The 15,151-nt window shown below is 44.7% G+C and overlaps 2 protein-coding genes across 3 annotated transcripts in view; one reads left to right on the top strand and one right to left on the bottom strand.

Moving 5' to 3' along the window:
- The window catches only part of LOC124865538 (mothers against decapentaplegic homolog 4-like), a 32,816-nt gene that overhangs the window by 5,658 nt on the left and 12,007 nt on the right, over positions 1-15,151 (top strand). Inside the window, exon 1 of one of the 2 annotated variants that reach the window (XM_047360710.1) lies at positions 13,811-14,470. The exons of the other annotated variant lie outside the window; for it this stretch is intronic. The gene's annotated coding sequence lies outside the window, so the exon portion shown is untranslated. Of the gene's footprint in view, positions 1-13,810; positions 14,471-15,151 lie in introns of those variants that run through there. 2 annotated transcript variants of the gene reach the window in all.
- LOC124865540 lies at positions 1,404-10,411 on the bottom strand. Its single transcript, XM_047360714.1, has 6 exons — positions 10,145-10,411; positions 6,284-6,421; positions 6,018-6,138; positions 5,540-5,696; positions 2,337-2,411; positions 1,404-2,137 (listed from the first exon to the last, which is right to left on the bottom strand). Exons 1-6 carry the CDS (start codon positions 10,321-10,323, stop codon positions 1,911-1,913), a joined length of 897 nt encoding a protein of 298 aa, XP_047216670.1. The 5' UTR covers positions 10,324-10,411; the 3' UTR covers positions 1,404-1,910.

Raw genomic sequence — 15,151 nt, 5'->3', positions numbered from 1 at the left:
ACAGTCTTATAGGTGTTCTGAAAGCTTAATGACTCTTTCATATATTCTCCATCTGTGAACCGTTTCCCCTGCCTGACTATTTCCTGAGCAGCTAAAAAACTGGTAGCTGAACTTGCAGAGTTCATCCGCTTCTTGATTTTTCCTGAGATCAGCCTTCTGCATCCGTTTAGAAACAACTTTTCTCTCTTTTCCCTCCTGATATTTTTCAGCGAAGGCTCTGTGTTTATTTTAGAAATGTCTCGCGACATTTGACCGTTTATTGTTAGCCAGGGTTAGGCTTAAGCATACTGGTAGGCCACTCTCATCAGTAGAAAATGCAAATGAATCTGTCCAGGCATCATGAAATGTTTGATTTTCTTCAGATATTTTTCTTTTCTTACATACTCCATACTTGGCCTACCTGGGGTTGAAAGTCTCAATAAATGGATGCCGTTTTGGCAGGTATAATGGTGCGTTCACACTGAACGCAGATTCTGCGATAAGGAGAGGCGCGTTCAGGAGCGGCGCGGTGCGAGGCGGTACGAAGGACACGGTGCGGAAGGCACCCCGAGTGAAGCAGGAGCGAAGCGATGAACGAGTTGAAAGATCTGAACTTTTTCCTAAAGTCGCGTCAACCAATCAGGGACTGGATGTGGCTGTGATGTAGGGTGAAGAACCGCAGCGGAGAAGAAGTGGTTGTCAGTGAAGATGGAGGACCAGATCATAATGGTGGTGTGTAGCAAGCCAGAGTTGTATGACTCAACTAATTACTTTTACCGAGACAAGTACAGAAAGGACCTGGTTATGTTTAGGCACAAATATCTTATATTTAGGAGATGTGGACATTAAAAACCGACTGTTTTTTATTTACTCACCGAAGACAGATGGACAGGCGTTCAGCAGCGGGGATACAGCACCGGTAGTTGGTGTCTCGGAGGCCGATTCATCTCACAACGCGGGGCAGCAGATCTTCGAACTGGGTCCTGGATAGACGGAAGTACCGCTGAAATCAACCGTCATCCAGACGCAGCTCCTGGAATAAGTGGTGGTAATCTCCGAACTGTTCCCGTCCCTGAAGAATCTGGTGTTTTTCAGCTCTCCACAGGTGATTATCCGTGAAATCCATGTCGGCCATGTTCAGTTGAAACCAGCAAGCAGCAGATAGAAGCTCCTCCTACTTGATGACGCGGCGAAGCGTTGCTGCTTGTTGCCAAACGGCAACGCGGAGTTCACGCGGACAAAAGCACACAAATGAGGCGAAAAATTCGCAGAATCCGCGTTCGGTGTGAACGCACCATAACAGCTTCGCTGAGTGTGACGCTTATTTTGAGCGAGAGAAAACAATATAATTTTATTTTGACATTTCAAGATCACAAGTCTTCCAATTTAGAACTAAATTTTTAAAAAAGAACTAACAAATGAAATACACTTCAATTAAATTAAATTTATTTTTCCCAAGCCACGCAGAGCCGCGGGTTGCCGACCTCTACCTTATACACTTAGACAAGGTTCTAACCCTGGCTGAGCAAAACAGGTCCAGCTGCATCCTGGGCCACAGGAGAGGAGATAAATGAACCAATCATAACAGCTAGGGGGCTCCGCCCCAATCAGTGGTCCCCCTGGTATGAAGAACAACCAGCATCTTCTCAGAAGGTAACGTCGTTTATTCACATTTTCTGTCAAAGGCTGGGAACAAAAGTGCAGCTTCAGTAATTCGGATTTCCAACGCAGAGAGAGGTCAGTGAAGTGGACAAAAGCATCGCAAACAATAAAAGAACAACTGAGGAGAAGAGCTGCAGAAACAAAGACCAACAGAGAGAAAACTGAAGCTCAGGAACCAATCAGCAGCTAGATCTTTGCTGCTCTCAGTCAGTAAATAAAACCTCGTTCCGTCCTCATTAAAAACCAAACCTGATCCAGACTCCGCCCCCTCAGTCTTCCAGAGACTGCCCCGCCATCATCATGTACTCGTCCAGCTCTTCGTCCAGACGTCTGCGGGACATGGACATGTAGTCCTCCAGCTGCTTGTCCAGCCTGCTCCTGGACAGAGACATATACTCATCCAGCTGTGCATCCAGTTGCTTCCTGGTGGGAAACCACCGGCCCTTTAACGATGTGGCTCCGCCCCTCTGCAGCGTTTGACTCAGTCTTTGTCCTCCTGCCAGAAAACAGAGTTCATGTAAGCGACCGCTTCAGACATCTGATGCTGGTCCTTCAGGATGTTTTCAGCTACAACCAGCTTCTGCAGATGTTGCTGGAGCGAACTGCTCACAGAAGGTGCAGCAGGAACCGGATTAGCTGATGTCTGTGGGAGCGTATCCAATCACAGTTCGGTTTCATCAGACTGAGGAACTGACCTGCAGTCTGTGTTTGGAGCTTTGCTGTCCTCACCAGGCGACTCTGGCCCAGACAACCGTCCAGCTTTCCTCGTCCTGTGGAGAACCAGCACAGAAGCATACAGGTTGGATCCAGAAGACACAATCTGAGGCCTCCAGAAAGGCGACGGTAGCAGCTCATGAGTCTGGTGAGGCATCTAAAGAAATCTCAGAAGGATCTTCTGTTAAAGCAAGAAGGCTAAACCTGGTTGAGAAGAAAAAAGGTCTGCAGAGTGGACAACTAGCAGGTCTACTGCTTCTTCAGCTAGATGTTCATTAACTCACAGCTCAGTTTGTCTCTGGGTTCCTAGTGATGATCATCTGCTGCTGCACAACACAGAGAAACAAACCTCAAAGTTCAAATATCTGCCAGTCCAAACATGTATGTAGCAACAAGTCTGGAGAGCAACAGTTTTAGCTCCAAGACCTTTAGGACCTTGAGAAAAACAAAGAAATTCATGGATTTCAAGCACCAGGATGAATCCTGAATATCAATCGTTTCTGCTGCTCAGCTGTAGACATCAGGAGATCTTTGGGTTGAGGAGACCATCTCACAGATCTAGAGAAACTAAAACAATCTTCATCAGAACCATTACGTTTAACTCTGATATCACCTGTTCAGCTGTTTTATCTTCATGTTCTCCATATTCAGTCAGAAACTTTCAGTGTTTAACCCTTTCTCTCTCCTAGACATGGCTACTGACTGAGCTTCTACTGTAACTAACTCTATGTTCTCTTTTTCAGACTCTAACCTTGAAAACTAGTTCAGAGTTTATCTGTTCTTTCGTTCTAGATGAAACGACTAAAGGAGCTACATCCATTAACATTTACTTTTCCTTCCCATAGAAAGTACTCCTGGATCAGTGCTTCTTTGTTCTCTTTGTGTCTCTGCTCTGTTCTCTCAACCTCAGTGGTCGTGGCAGATGGCCGCTCACACTGAGCCTGGTTCTGGTTCTGCTGGAGGTTTCTTCCTGTTAAAAGGGAGTTTTTCCTCTCCACTGTCGCTACATGCATGCTCAGTATGAGGGATTGCTGCAAAGTCAACACCAGTGACTGTCCACTGTCTCTACATGCTCATCCAGGAGGAGTGAATGCTGCAAGTCACTGACTGGATGCAATCTGCTGGGTTTCCTTAGATAGAAAAACTTTTGATCCAATTTGAATAAATAACTGAATCTGACTGAACTGTTCAATGGTTACGATTAATAGGAATGTATGAACCTGACTGTTGTGAAGAACCTTGAGACGACATGTGTTGTGAATTGGTGCTATAGAAATAAACTGAATTGAATTGAACAAACAGCTCCATCGTCCCAGGATGTTCTTTCATCCAATCATCTCTGGTTGAAATCCACCAACGTGTTTTGCTTGCCGCTTCAGTCGCTGCTTGTGGTACATTTCTTTGTTTCTATTGAAAAAGTGGCATCTGGTAGACATGCTGTTGGGCCACTTGTTAATGCAGATCTTCCTGCAGGTTCTGCTGGGTTTGAACAGGTTGAAAGAGGTTTTTAGCATCATGTTTTTACCCAACTGCAGCCACTTTTAGAGGATGATTTAATCTTTGAAAGATTTCAGTCTAGCTTCAGACAGCGAACTAACACAGAGTCTACCTGACTAAAGAGTGATTTCAGTGTCAAAATCTAGCTTTGACCAGCTTGGTCTTCTAGCTGAAGCTCAGCCTTTGTTAACCCGCGCTGATCTTGCGAAGACTATACACGCTTTTCTTTTTTTCACGGTGCTTTTATTTGAATTTGCATGGAACAGACAGATAGTTAAATGGGCATTAAGGACATTGTAGAATCCTTCATTTAGAGATATCTTGTTATAAGTAACCATTTCTGCTTGAACTGATCAGATCTTAGCTGTAGTTGAGCCGTTAGGGCCTCCAGTTCATCCACCTCCCTCAGCTCCTGTCTCCATTCTACCAACATAGGCGACTGTGAGCTCCTCCATTTCATCGTTATCAATTTCCGAGCAGTCATCAAGAGTATATGTAATTCTATACACGCTTTTCTTGGCTCAAGACGTTATGACTGTAACGCTCCTAATGTTGTTGCCTCTCCGTCGCCCCTCAACAGGCTTCAACTGATCCAAAAAGCAGCTGCACGTCTTTGAACCGACACCTCCAGACACGAGCACATCAGCCCGTTGGACCCTCCCTCCCTGGCTGCCTGACTGCTTTAAAATATTAAAAACTCGTACTCGTCGTTTTCCGCTTATCCGGGACCGGGTCGCGGGGGCAGCAGACTCAGCAGAGACGCCCAGACGTCCCTCTCTCCAGACACCTCCTCCAGCTCCTCCAGGGGGAGCCCAAGGCGTTCCCAGGCCAGCCAAGAGACATAGTCACTCCAGCGTGTCCTGGTCCGTCCCCTGGACCTCCTCCCGGTGGGACGTGCCTGGAACACCTCCAGAGGAAGGCGTCCAGGAGGCATCCGGTATAGATGCCCGAGCCACCTCAACTGGCTCCTCTCAATGTGGAGGAGCAGCGGCTCTACTCCGAGCTCCTCACCCTATCTCTAAGGGAGTGCCCGGCCACCCTACGGAGGAAGCTCATTTCAGCCGCTTGTATCCAGGATCTCGTTCTTTCGGTCATGACCCAAAGTTCATGGCCATAGGTGAAGGTAGGAACGTAGACCGACCGGTAAATCGAGAGCTTTGCTTTTCAGCTCAGCTCTCTCTTCTTTAAACCTTTATTGTTCCCACCTTACATTTCTGATTGAGTTTCTGCATGTGTGGTTGATCCCTGAGGTCACCGTCCCAGTTGTTCTTGAATGTTCCGGGTACTAAATATAAACGTTGGGGTGACCGGGCCTTCTCGGTCACGGCACCCAGACGCTGGTACCAGCTGCTCTGGATCTACGCTCAGTCACTGACCTGGGCCTTTTTAAATCCAAACTTAATACATTTTTATTCAGGAAGGTTTTAATGCTCAGCAGCACTGTGGCACTTTATTCCAGATTTTTACTTTTCTCTGTTTCTATTATTTTATTGTTAAACAGTTTGACTGTCTGCTTTAAAAGGGCTAAATAAATGAAACCTTAGAACAGGAACCTGGACATCATGCTGACTGATCTGATGGAGCAGCATTAGGAACAGTTTACAGCTCCCACATCTGGTAGACCTCCTCACCAAACCCATTTAAGCTGCTTGGAGTGACCCAGACCAGTGGTTCTGCTGGTACTCACTCCTGTAGGTGGCGCTGCGCCTGGCTCTCAATGTGTACTTATTCCTGAAGCTCCAGAATCCGGGCAGGCTGCAGTACGACAGGTGGCGGGTGAGCTGTAGACCTCCGAGTCGAGTCCAGACACTCCTCCTCCTCTTCCTCGGACGCAGCTTCATCCTCTGAAAGACACAAGTGATGATGACGAATCTGAGACAGGCTCTTCAAAAAAGGTCAGGACAAGCCCAAGAGGGTCTTTTGATCTTTCAGCTGCAGTGTTTAACCTGCCCTGTTACCACGGCGACACACCTTTTGACCAACTGTTTTAGGCAGGATGAAGGAAGCATCTTTCAGACAGAAAAGCTCTCTCCAATCACCTCTGATTATTATTCATTGACTGAATCGAGCTTCTATTTCTGACTATGAATCCAAGACATTTAATGCTCATCCACCCATGAACACCTGACCTCTACTACTTCATGAGAGGTGAAGCTGCAGCTCACCTGTGACAGAGGCAGCACCACCCTCTTCAAACGGCTCCGGGGGTGCAGAGAAACAGGCTCAGAGGTCCTAATAATGGGCTTGTTGGGTCGGGTCAGCTGGCTCTGCAACACCTGAGAGAAGCTGAGGAACACAGAGAGGAGTTTCAGAAGAAAACTTGTGCTAAACCTCGCGAACCAGGTGACATTGCAACAAAAAGGCCAAATCAGCTTTCTGGAGGCTTCAAACTAATGCTTAGAAACAGGTTCAGGTTCTGGTTCTGTCTCACCGCTCATTCAGGGAAACTGTCGACGTGCTTCTCAGGTACAGCGGCCCGGGTTGAGATGGATCCATCAGGCTTCTGTTCTGCTGCTGAGAGAACCCGTGTTCCCCAGCAGACCGATCAGCAGGAACAAGTCCTCTGTTTCTACACAGAGAAGAACTTCAGCTAGCACTTCATGGTTCCTCACAATGGCAGACACAGCACAGAAGATCACAGTGATTCACCGAGGCGTTGCTAGAACCTCAGCCCAGGTCCAATACAGTTTCATTTTCATCTGACAGCGGCCCAGTTCATTAGTAATTTAATATTAAACTAATACAGGAGCTGTTGTACTGGTCCTCTGCCAGGGCTGGGTCTTCAATAACTCTGAGAACCTTTACTTGGTTTTAATTCAGAAAGCACCCATAGGAAAATCTAAGCCGATATTAATATTGCTCCTATGGCCGATATTCACTGATATTATATATTATACATACTTCCATATGCAAGTTGTTTTGGTGGGCATTTTTCTCACTGGGTTTTGAATGAAAGAACCTGGAGTTTGTTCTGTTTAAAATAAAAGAACAGCTCTCAGGTGTCCTAATTTTCTAGGTTTTTCTGTTCAGTTTATGTTGTTTTTTGAACAAAGCACAAAGACAATTAACTTCATTTAACCCTCCTGTTGTCCTCATTTTCTGTATACACCCTGTGTCCTCCGTCTTCACTAAACCCTCAATATAAACAGCTTAATTGAATTTTAAACACCAAATTTCATCTTGCATATTGTCATTGAGCTCAGAATGTGTGAATACTTGAGTTTTCCCTCTTCATTTGAATTTCTATAACTTAAGAAACAAAATGTGCAAAAAGGAGTTTTGAATACATTTTTATTCATCCCAATGACTCAGTTTCATTTTTTTCCCCCAGTGAACAATTTAAGACGATGTACAATACAAAAATAGGAAAAATAACATAACCCATTCAACTAATTAGCACATGTAGGGCAGTATACAAGTGCACAGCTCCTGCAGCACACAGTATGTGTTTTACCGTCCTTCATTTGAGGGCAGAACTGATATCTCTTCCTCTTACGTGCCCTAGCTGGGGAAGTAGCTGTGGTAGATGGATCCTCAGGTTGATCAGGAGCTCCTGCACTCTGAATAGCTTTCACAACTGCTGCTGAGGGTTCTGTGCAGGGGACATGTTTCCTTCTTTCAATGAGTGGAGTTACAAGTGCCTTTCCTAGCTGCTCCAGGAACAACCTCCTCTTGTTCTGCTCCAAATCACAAAGGCATTGTAGGAGGAAACATCAATGATGTTGTGGAAGATGACCAGGGACCAGCAGTCATTCTTCTGCAGCTATATGTTCCAATCACCTAATCCAGGTTGTCCACACCTCCTTTGTTGCGGTTGTAGTCATGGATGATGATTGGCTTCCTGCCCTCATGATCACTAATGTCACCGTCTGTGTGCAGTTTGCTCAGAAGAACTACATTCTTGTTTTTCTTTGGGAAGTGGGAAACTAGAGTAGTGTTGGGCGTGAAGGCAAACTTTGAGGAGAAGACCTCTCAGTGCAGGTGGGAGCTCAGGCTTATTCTTTCGAACTGTACCAACCATGGTGATCTTCCTCTTCAGGAGCTGCTGTCTGAGTTCATAAGAGGTGAAGAAATCATCACACGTCACATTGTGACCCCTCAGTCCCATCAAGCACAACTCGCCTGGTTCTTCTCTGGGCATCCACTGGTCGGCTTCCCAGTATAGACTTGCATTTTCCAAGCATAGCTTGATTTGGCATTTCAAGCCACCCATGACTTGGTCCCATATTTTGCTGGCTTGCTGGGCATATACTGCCGGAAAGAACAATGACCTTTGGAAAAAAGACATTAGCATCCGTGATTAGTATCAATGTCACGGAAAACAGTCAAAGAAATCAGTAGTGAAAATCACTTTTATTACAAATATGAAAACAGATTACCTCTAAATGGAACCAGTTGTTCATCCACTGTTACTTCAGGTCCTGGATTGTAGAAGTAGGGCAGCAGCTCCACCCACTTGTCCCATACCTCTCTTATGGCGGCAAGTTTGTCTGTCACACGTCTTGCTGGTCTTGACTCACGGTCATCAAATCGTAGCACTCTTGAGGAGGTGTGAAAGACTTTGAGTGGCATTGTGGCTCGGAAAATTGGCCTTCCACTCTCAGCATCCCATAGACTAGCTGCAGCCTCACCTCGGGACCTGTGTACACCTGCTGAGATTAGCTGCCCTAAGTAGGCCTGCAGGTCAATCTCATCCATCTTTTTCCAGCTGTCTCCATATTTGCGAAAACCCTCCAGATTTGTCATCCCCAGGATTATTTTTTCTATTGCTGTTGTGATAAAAAGGTAGAATGTAGAGACAATATCATGGGCATGAGAAACGGCATACCTTGTGGGTCCTGGGGTTATCTTTATGATGTTTTGTTCTGCATGCCTGCCGTGTTGGTCATATGCTGCTGAGGACCATGTTATTTTGCCTTTTTTTGAAAGGAAAGTCTCTCTTTCAGCTTCAGGGTTTTCTTCTTCTTCTGAAAATGATTCATCATGCTCTTGGTTGTATTCCTTCCCATCTTCAGATACATCCTCCGCTTCTTCTGAATCAGAGTTGTCTTGTTGGACATCTGAGAAAATCAGCTCTACAGCGTCTTCAGCAGTATAACGCACACTCATGGCTTCAGCACAGACAGAATTCAGGGTCCTGTTATCTGCAGCTTCTTTATAACCTCTGGAAATAAACAGGTGGTCTTCTGAAGCCTGCGAGAAACCACCTGATTTTCCTTGTGAACTTCTGCTACTGATTGATCTGAGATACATCTAAAACATTGTAACATTCTGTGGTTTGTAAATAACTCTGTGACCTTGATTTCAACTCTATTTGTCTCATGGGTCATTTTGACCAGAAGACCACCTTTGTACCTTTCTTTGTACAGCTTATATGGAAATGTGAATAAAAGGAACATTTCACTTTTTCTATTGTTGGGGCCAATCTAGGAAAAGTCATAAAATTTCAAGTTAAAAAAATAGCATTTATTGGATTTTTGGGGGGGTTTTAACACAGTGGCGGGTCATTTTGACCCGAGGACAACAGGAGGGGTTAAGCATGTTGAAAGCCTGATCAAACTGCTACCAATTAACAAAAGTATAAAAAATGTACATTTGACTGAACTCTGATTATCTAAACTACTTTTATCTTCTGCTGAAGCTGCAGCTGAGGAGGATCATCTAACGTCCAATGACCACATTTAACCATTATTGTCCATCTCATAACATCCAGATTTTTTATTAAAATAATTAATTTGGTTCCAAACTTTTTGATGTTTTAGATTTATAATAATTTTTCTTTATGATTTGACCTTTATTAGTTTTCGGATCGGGGCGTTTCATAACTTGCTGCCCTTTCTCTGCACACTCCGGTCACAGTAGTAACAAGTAGTTGTCCGGTATTAGTTTGTTGCAGTAGGAACCATGTTCGAACCGCGTGGTTCTGTGTTCATTCGCACCCAAACCAGCGGATTTTACCGCTCAACGGCGACCTGAGACCGCATGGAGCCGCTGCTACTAGCGGCGGAGGACGTCCGTTTGACCGCCTCCATGCCCCCTCAGGGCGGCTACACGCTAAAGCTTTCTGCTCCTCTGAGACTTCTTCGTATATTTAAATGTGATTATGTTGTTTCTCGTGTTCATAATTCAGGAAAATCTAGAAATACAAGAGCTGAATGGAAATTAGAGGACCAGTTAGCTCTGATGCTAACAGCCCGAAGCTAGCAAACTCCCCAGCAGTTCAAACTCATCTAAACCCGCCGGTTTAACTCGGATAACTAGTCCCACAGGTAAGATAGACCAATTAACCCACCTGTACAGCTTTCGGTGGCCGGCCTCTCCGGTTCCGGAGAAACCCGGTGGTTTGTTTCGCTCCATAACCGCCGAGCCGCCGCTGACCTTCACCTCTGACGTCAACCTGGACTCCATGTTGGTTTCCAGAAAGTTCGGTTTGGCTGAGTGGGAAAAGGTTCTTGAACCAAATAAAGTCATAAAGATCTCATTTAAATGGATCCACAGATTTTACCTTGTGAAACAATATTTATCCAAATCAAAGAATGATGCAGATATTTGTTGCTCTTTTTGCCAAAAGCAACATGAAGCATCAACTCACTTATTTTGGTACTGTGAATTTACCTGCAAATTCTGGACGGACCTTTAATACAATTATTACAGATTCTGTCTTTTCCAATTTTCGCCTTTACTATAAGAATGCTATTTTTGGTTTTCATTATTTTAATAACAAAACTAGTGATGCTTTTTATTTTTGGCTAAATTTCACATACACAAAAAGAAATTCATCAACAGGAAGCCTGAACTCTTTATACTGAGAAATTAACTTGAATAATATGTATATATGTCTGTATATGTATATAAGGACAATCTCCTCATCGAAAAACACAAAGGCTCTAAAGAATATCAACATTTATAAACCTTTAACATCTTTACTTGAAATACACTCTCCCTCTCGTCTTTCATTTTTTTCAAAATGTCTCATCTATACAGGTCCTTCTCAAAATATTAGCATATTGTGATAAAGTTCATTATTTTCCATAATATCATGATGAAAATTTAACATTCATATATTTTAGATTCATTGCACACTAACTGAAATATTTCAGGTCTTTTATTGTCTTAATACGGATGATTTTGGCATACAGCTCATGAAAACCCAAAATTCCTATCTCACAAAATTAGCATATTTCATCCGACCAATAAAAGAAAAGTGTTTTTAACACAAAAAACGTCAACCTTCAAATAATCATGTACAGTTATGCACTCAATTCTTGGTTGGGAATCCTTTGGCAGAAATGACTGCTTCAATGCGGCGTGGCATGGAGGCAATCAGCCTGTGGCACTGCTGAGGTCTTATGGAGACCCAGGATGCTTCGATAGCGGCCTTTAGCTCATCCAGAGTGTTGGGTCTTGAGTCTCTCAACGTTCTCTTCACAATATCCCACAGATTCTCTATGGGGTTCAGGTCAGGAGAGTTGGCAGGCCAATTGAGCACAGTGATACCATGGTCAGTAAACCATTTACCAGTGGTTTTGGCACTGTGAGCAGGTGCCAGGTCGTGCTGAAAAATGAAATCTTCATCTCCATAAAGCTTTTCAGCAGATGGAAGCATGAAGTGCTCCAAAATCTCCTGATAGCTAGCTGCATTGACCCTGCCCTTGATAAAACACAGTGGACCAACACCAGCAGCTGACACGGCACCCCAGACCATCACTGACTGTGGGTACTTGACACTGGACTTCTGGCATTTTGGCATTTCCTTCTCCCCAGTCTTCCTCCAGACTCTGGCACCTTGATTTCCGAATGACATGCAGAATTTGCTTTCATCCGAAAAAAGTACTTTGGACCACTGAGCAACAGTCCAGTGCTGCTTCTCTGTAGCCCAGGTCAGGCGCTTCTGCTGCTGTTTCTGGTTCAAAAGTGGCTTGACCTGGGGAATGCGGCACCTGTAGCCCATTTCCTGCACACGCCTGTAGCACGGTGGCTCTGGATGTTTCTACTCCAGACTCAGTCCACTGCTTCCACAGGTCCCCCAAGGTCTGGAATCGGCCCTTCTCCACAATCTTCCTCAGGGTCCGGTCACCTCTTCTCGTTGTGCAGCGTTTTCTGCCACACTTTTTCCTTCCCACAGACTTCCCACTGAGGTGCCTTGATACAGCACTCTGGGAACAGCCTATTTGTTCAGAAATGTCTTTCTGTGTCTTACCCTCTTGCTTGAGGGTGTCAATAGTGGCCTTCTGGACAGCAGTCAGGTCGGCAGTCTTACCCATGATTGGGGTTTTGAGTGATGAACCAGGCTGGGAGTTTTAAAGGCCTCAGGAATCTTTTGCAGGTGTTTAGAGTTAACTCGTTGATTCAGATGATTAGGTTCATAGCTCGTTTAGAGACCCTTTTAATGATATGCTAATTTTGTGAGATAGGAATTTTGGGTTTTCATGAGCTGTATGCCAAAATCATCCGTATTAAGACAATAAAAGACCTGAAATATTTCAGTTAGTGTGCAATGAATCTAAAATATATGAATGTTAAATTTTCATCATGACATTATGGAAAATAATGAACTTTATCACAATATGCTAATATTTTGAGAAGGACCTGTATCTGTACTTTGTCCCTGTTCTTGATCTGATTTTAATCTGATTGTACTTCCTAACATTTAATAAAAAGAAAAAAGGGGGAAAAACACCCCAGCTGGACCAGACCGAACAGAACCTCTGAGTTCCCCGGAGCGGATAAAACTGGATCCACAACAAACTGAGCATCTGCGCTGTTAATCTGATGTTTAATATAGAAAAATATTATTCGTTTTTCTAGACAGGCGCTTCATTCTGCAGCCACTCTATGTTGTGACTCTAGGGGGCGCTCTAGGGTTATTAGCCAATGTGAAAAGCTTAGGTTTATAGATCTGAACAGCATCAGAACACAAAGACTGAGTCAACACCTTATACAAAGTCTTCAAAGATTACATTACAAGTTAAATACTATATTAAAACTTTATTCTGACAAAAATGAACATTTTTCACCACACTACAGCAGCTTCCTGTCTGCTGGAGAGCAGCTCTCATACCAGACTGTGGTGAAGAAGGTGAGGGTCCTTTCAGCTAGATATCTGCAGTTGAATATCAAGCCCAGTTTGCCCCAACTATCTGACGTCATGCAGGTTTTGGTAGTCCTTCCTATGCTGGACCATACCAGGTTTCTGCAAATATGACCTGCATAATCAAAGCTGTGGTCCATTTCTACAGCTGCTCCAGTGACGAGCTTCCTCCTCTGCCTAATGTTAATGTCTTTTTGGGAAGGGCACTTACCCCAAGTTGATTATTGATATGTACATCAATGTGAATCTAGTGTCAAATATTTCGTGGTCAGTATGACTAGAAAGGGTTTGTACAAGTTCACTTAATTTACCATTTAATTAATGAATCCTTTTAAAGTTTTAAGGGAAGACCTCCTAGGAGTGCTGAGTGTGAAGTGTGAACCTACTCAAACACCCATCCATCTATTGTCTATACCTGCTTGTCTTGCAGAGTTGTAGGGGGGGGCAGTTATTTGAGGGAGAGACAGTGTCCACCCTGGACAGGTCTCCAGGCCATCACAAGACAATGCAGAGGCACACAGGACCAACAACCATGCACACACTCACCCCAAAGGTCAACTAAGAGGGACCAATTAGCCTAGCTGTAATGCTTTTGGAATGTGGGAGGAAGCTGGAGTACCTGGAGAGAACCCACAGGCGCACAGGGAGAACCTTGTAAACTCCATACAGAAACATCCTATGCTGGGATTTAAATCCATGACCTTCTTGCTGCAGGGCAAGAAGATTATAGAATAGATTAACACCAAAGTGTTATCAAACTCTGCAATAGGGTGAAGGTTGGGTATTCATCGTAGCAGAATTAAAAACATAAATAAAACAACAACACCGGAAATAGGACACCAGACGTTAAAAGAGAACCAGAACTGCACCCACACACGCACACAAATCCCAAATTAAAATCGCACACTAATTGATGTTGTTCCTTTCTTCGCCACTAGATGGAGCTGTGTTCCGATTGCACGATGGCCTGCTGACACCAGGTAACCATGGGCAACCTCACGCGCGCGCATGGTCTCGCAGAACAAACTTTAGTTGTTCGTCCTTTCAAAATAAGAGCTTCTGTTACAGCGCAGGATTTTATGTTTTTAATGGGGAACTGCTTGGTGATCAATGGGCTGATTTTATAGCGGCGTGACGTCACAAGCTAGATAAAGTGTTTGTTGTTGATCGGTCACGTGATGGTGTCCTGTCTCTTGATTTTTCCTTGGTCCAGTAGAGCATGCGCTGATGTTAGAAGCTTTCTGTGACCTCATTTCTGATTCTGTTAACACTTCAACTTCCGCTCTGGCGCTGGGAGACCTGCTGTTTGGATCAGAACAACGTACTGTTCGCTTCTGTTTGGACTCTTATTTTCCTAAAACACGGAGGTCAGCAGACTTCCTGTTATGTCTAGCTGTCGGGGGAGCGTGACACAGCCCCCCCCCACCCCCCAGACAGACGGTCTGCAGCATCACACTGAGACCCACGCAACTCCGCACCACAGATACACGCGGCTCAGCACAGCCCAGACGAGCGCTCCGAGTCCCGGTGAGTGCCGCTGAAAGAGCCCGCTGCGGGGTGGAGGGTCTTGGGGAACAACTGTTGCTGCAGCGGGGGCTGACTTTCTGTCTCTGTGTCTGCATGGCTGTCTGTCCAGACTGTCTCTATCTGTCTTCTATGTCTGTCTGCCTTTCTTTCTGTCCATTTGTCTGTCCTGTTTGTCTGGGTCCATCTTTCTGTTCCCGTCTCCCTGTCCATCTGGGCGTCAGTTTAACCGATTGATTATCAGGTCACTCATCCATAACATCATTCGATCATCTATAAAGGTGATCAGATATTTTTCAGAAATTCTGTTATTTATATAAGGATGGCTTTGGACATTATGTTGGTATTGTCTTTGTGTCTCCATGTCTATCTTGCTGGTCCCTGTCTTCCTGTCTGTCTCCTTTACTCTGGTCCTGTCTCTCCTCCTGTCTTCCTGTCTCTGTGTGTCTAAGGGATGGAGACTCTGGAAGAAGGTGATGTAACATCAGTAATGAAGCTTTAACTCATGTTTCTGATCAACAGAGATCAATACAGTTGTTAACAGCTTCCTGCTGGCTCCCTAACACCCTCCCCCTCCCCAGGGGCCCCTGGTGGCCCCGGGTTGTCTTCCTGTGTCCCCTGACGGTCTGGTCTGGTCAGTTGGACTGTATGTGTTCTGTCATGTTATCTGTGAACTGTTATCAC

Source organism: Girardinichthys multiradiatus, chromosome 3 (genome assembly GCF_021462225.1).
Source record: "Girardinichthys multiradiatus isolate DD_20200921_A chromosome 3, DD_fGirMul_XY1, whole genome shotgun sequence".
Lineage (NCBI taxonomy): Eukaryota > Metazoa > Chordata > Actinopteri > Cyprinodontiformes > Goodeidae > Girardinichthys > Girardinichthys multiradiatus.
Note: the sequence above shows the minus strand (reverse complement) of the source record. Positions and strands in the feature narration are given on the sequence as shown.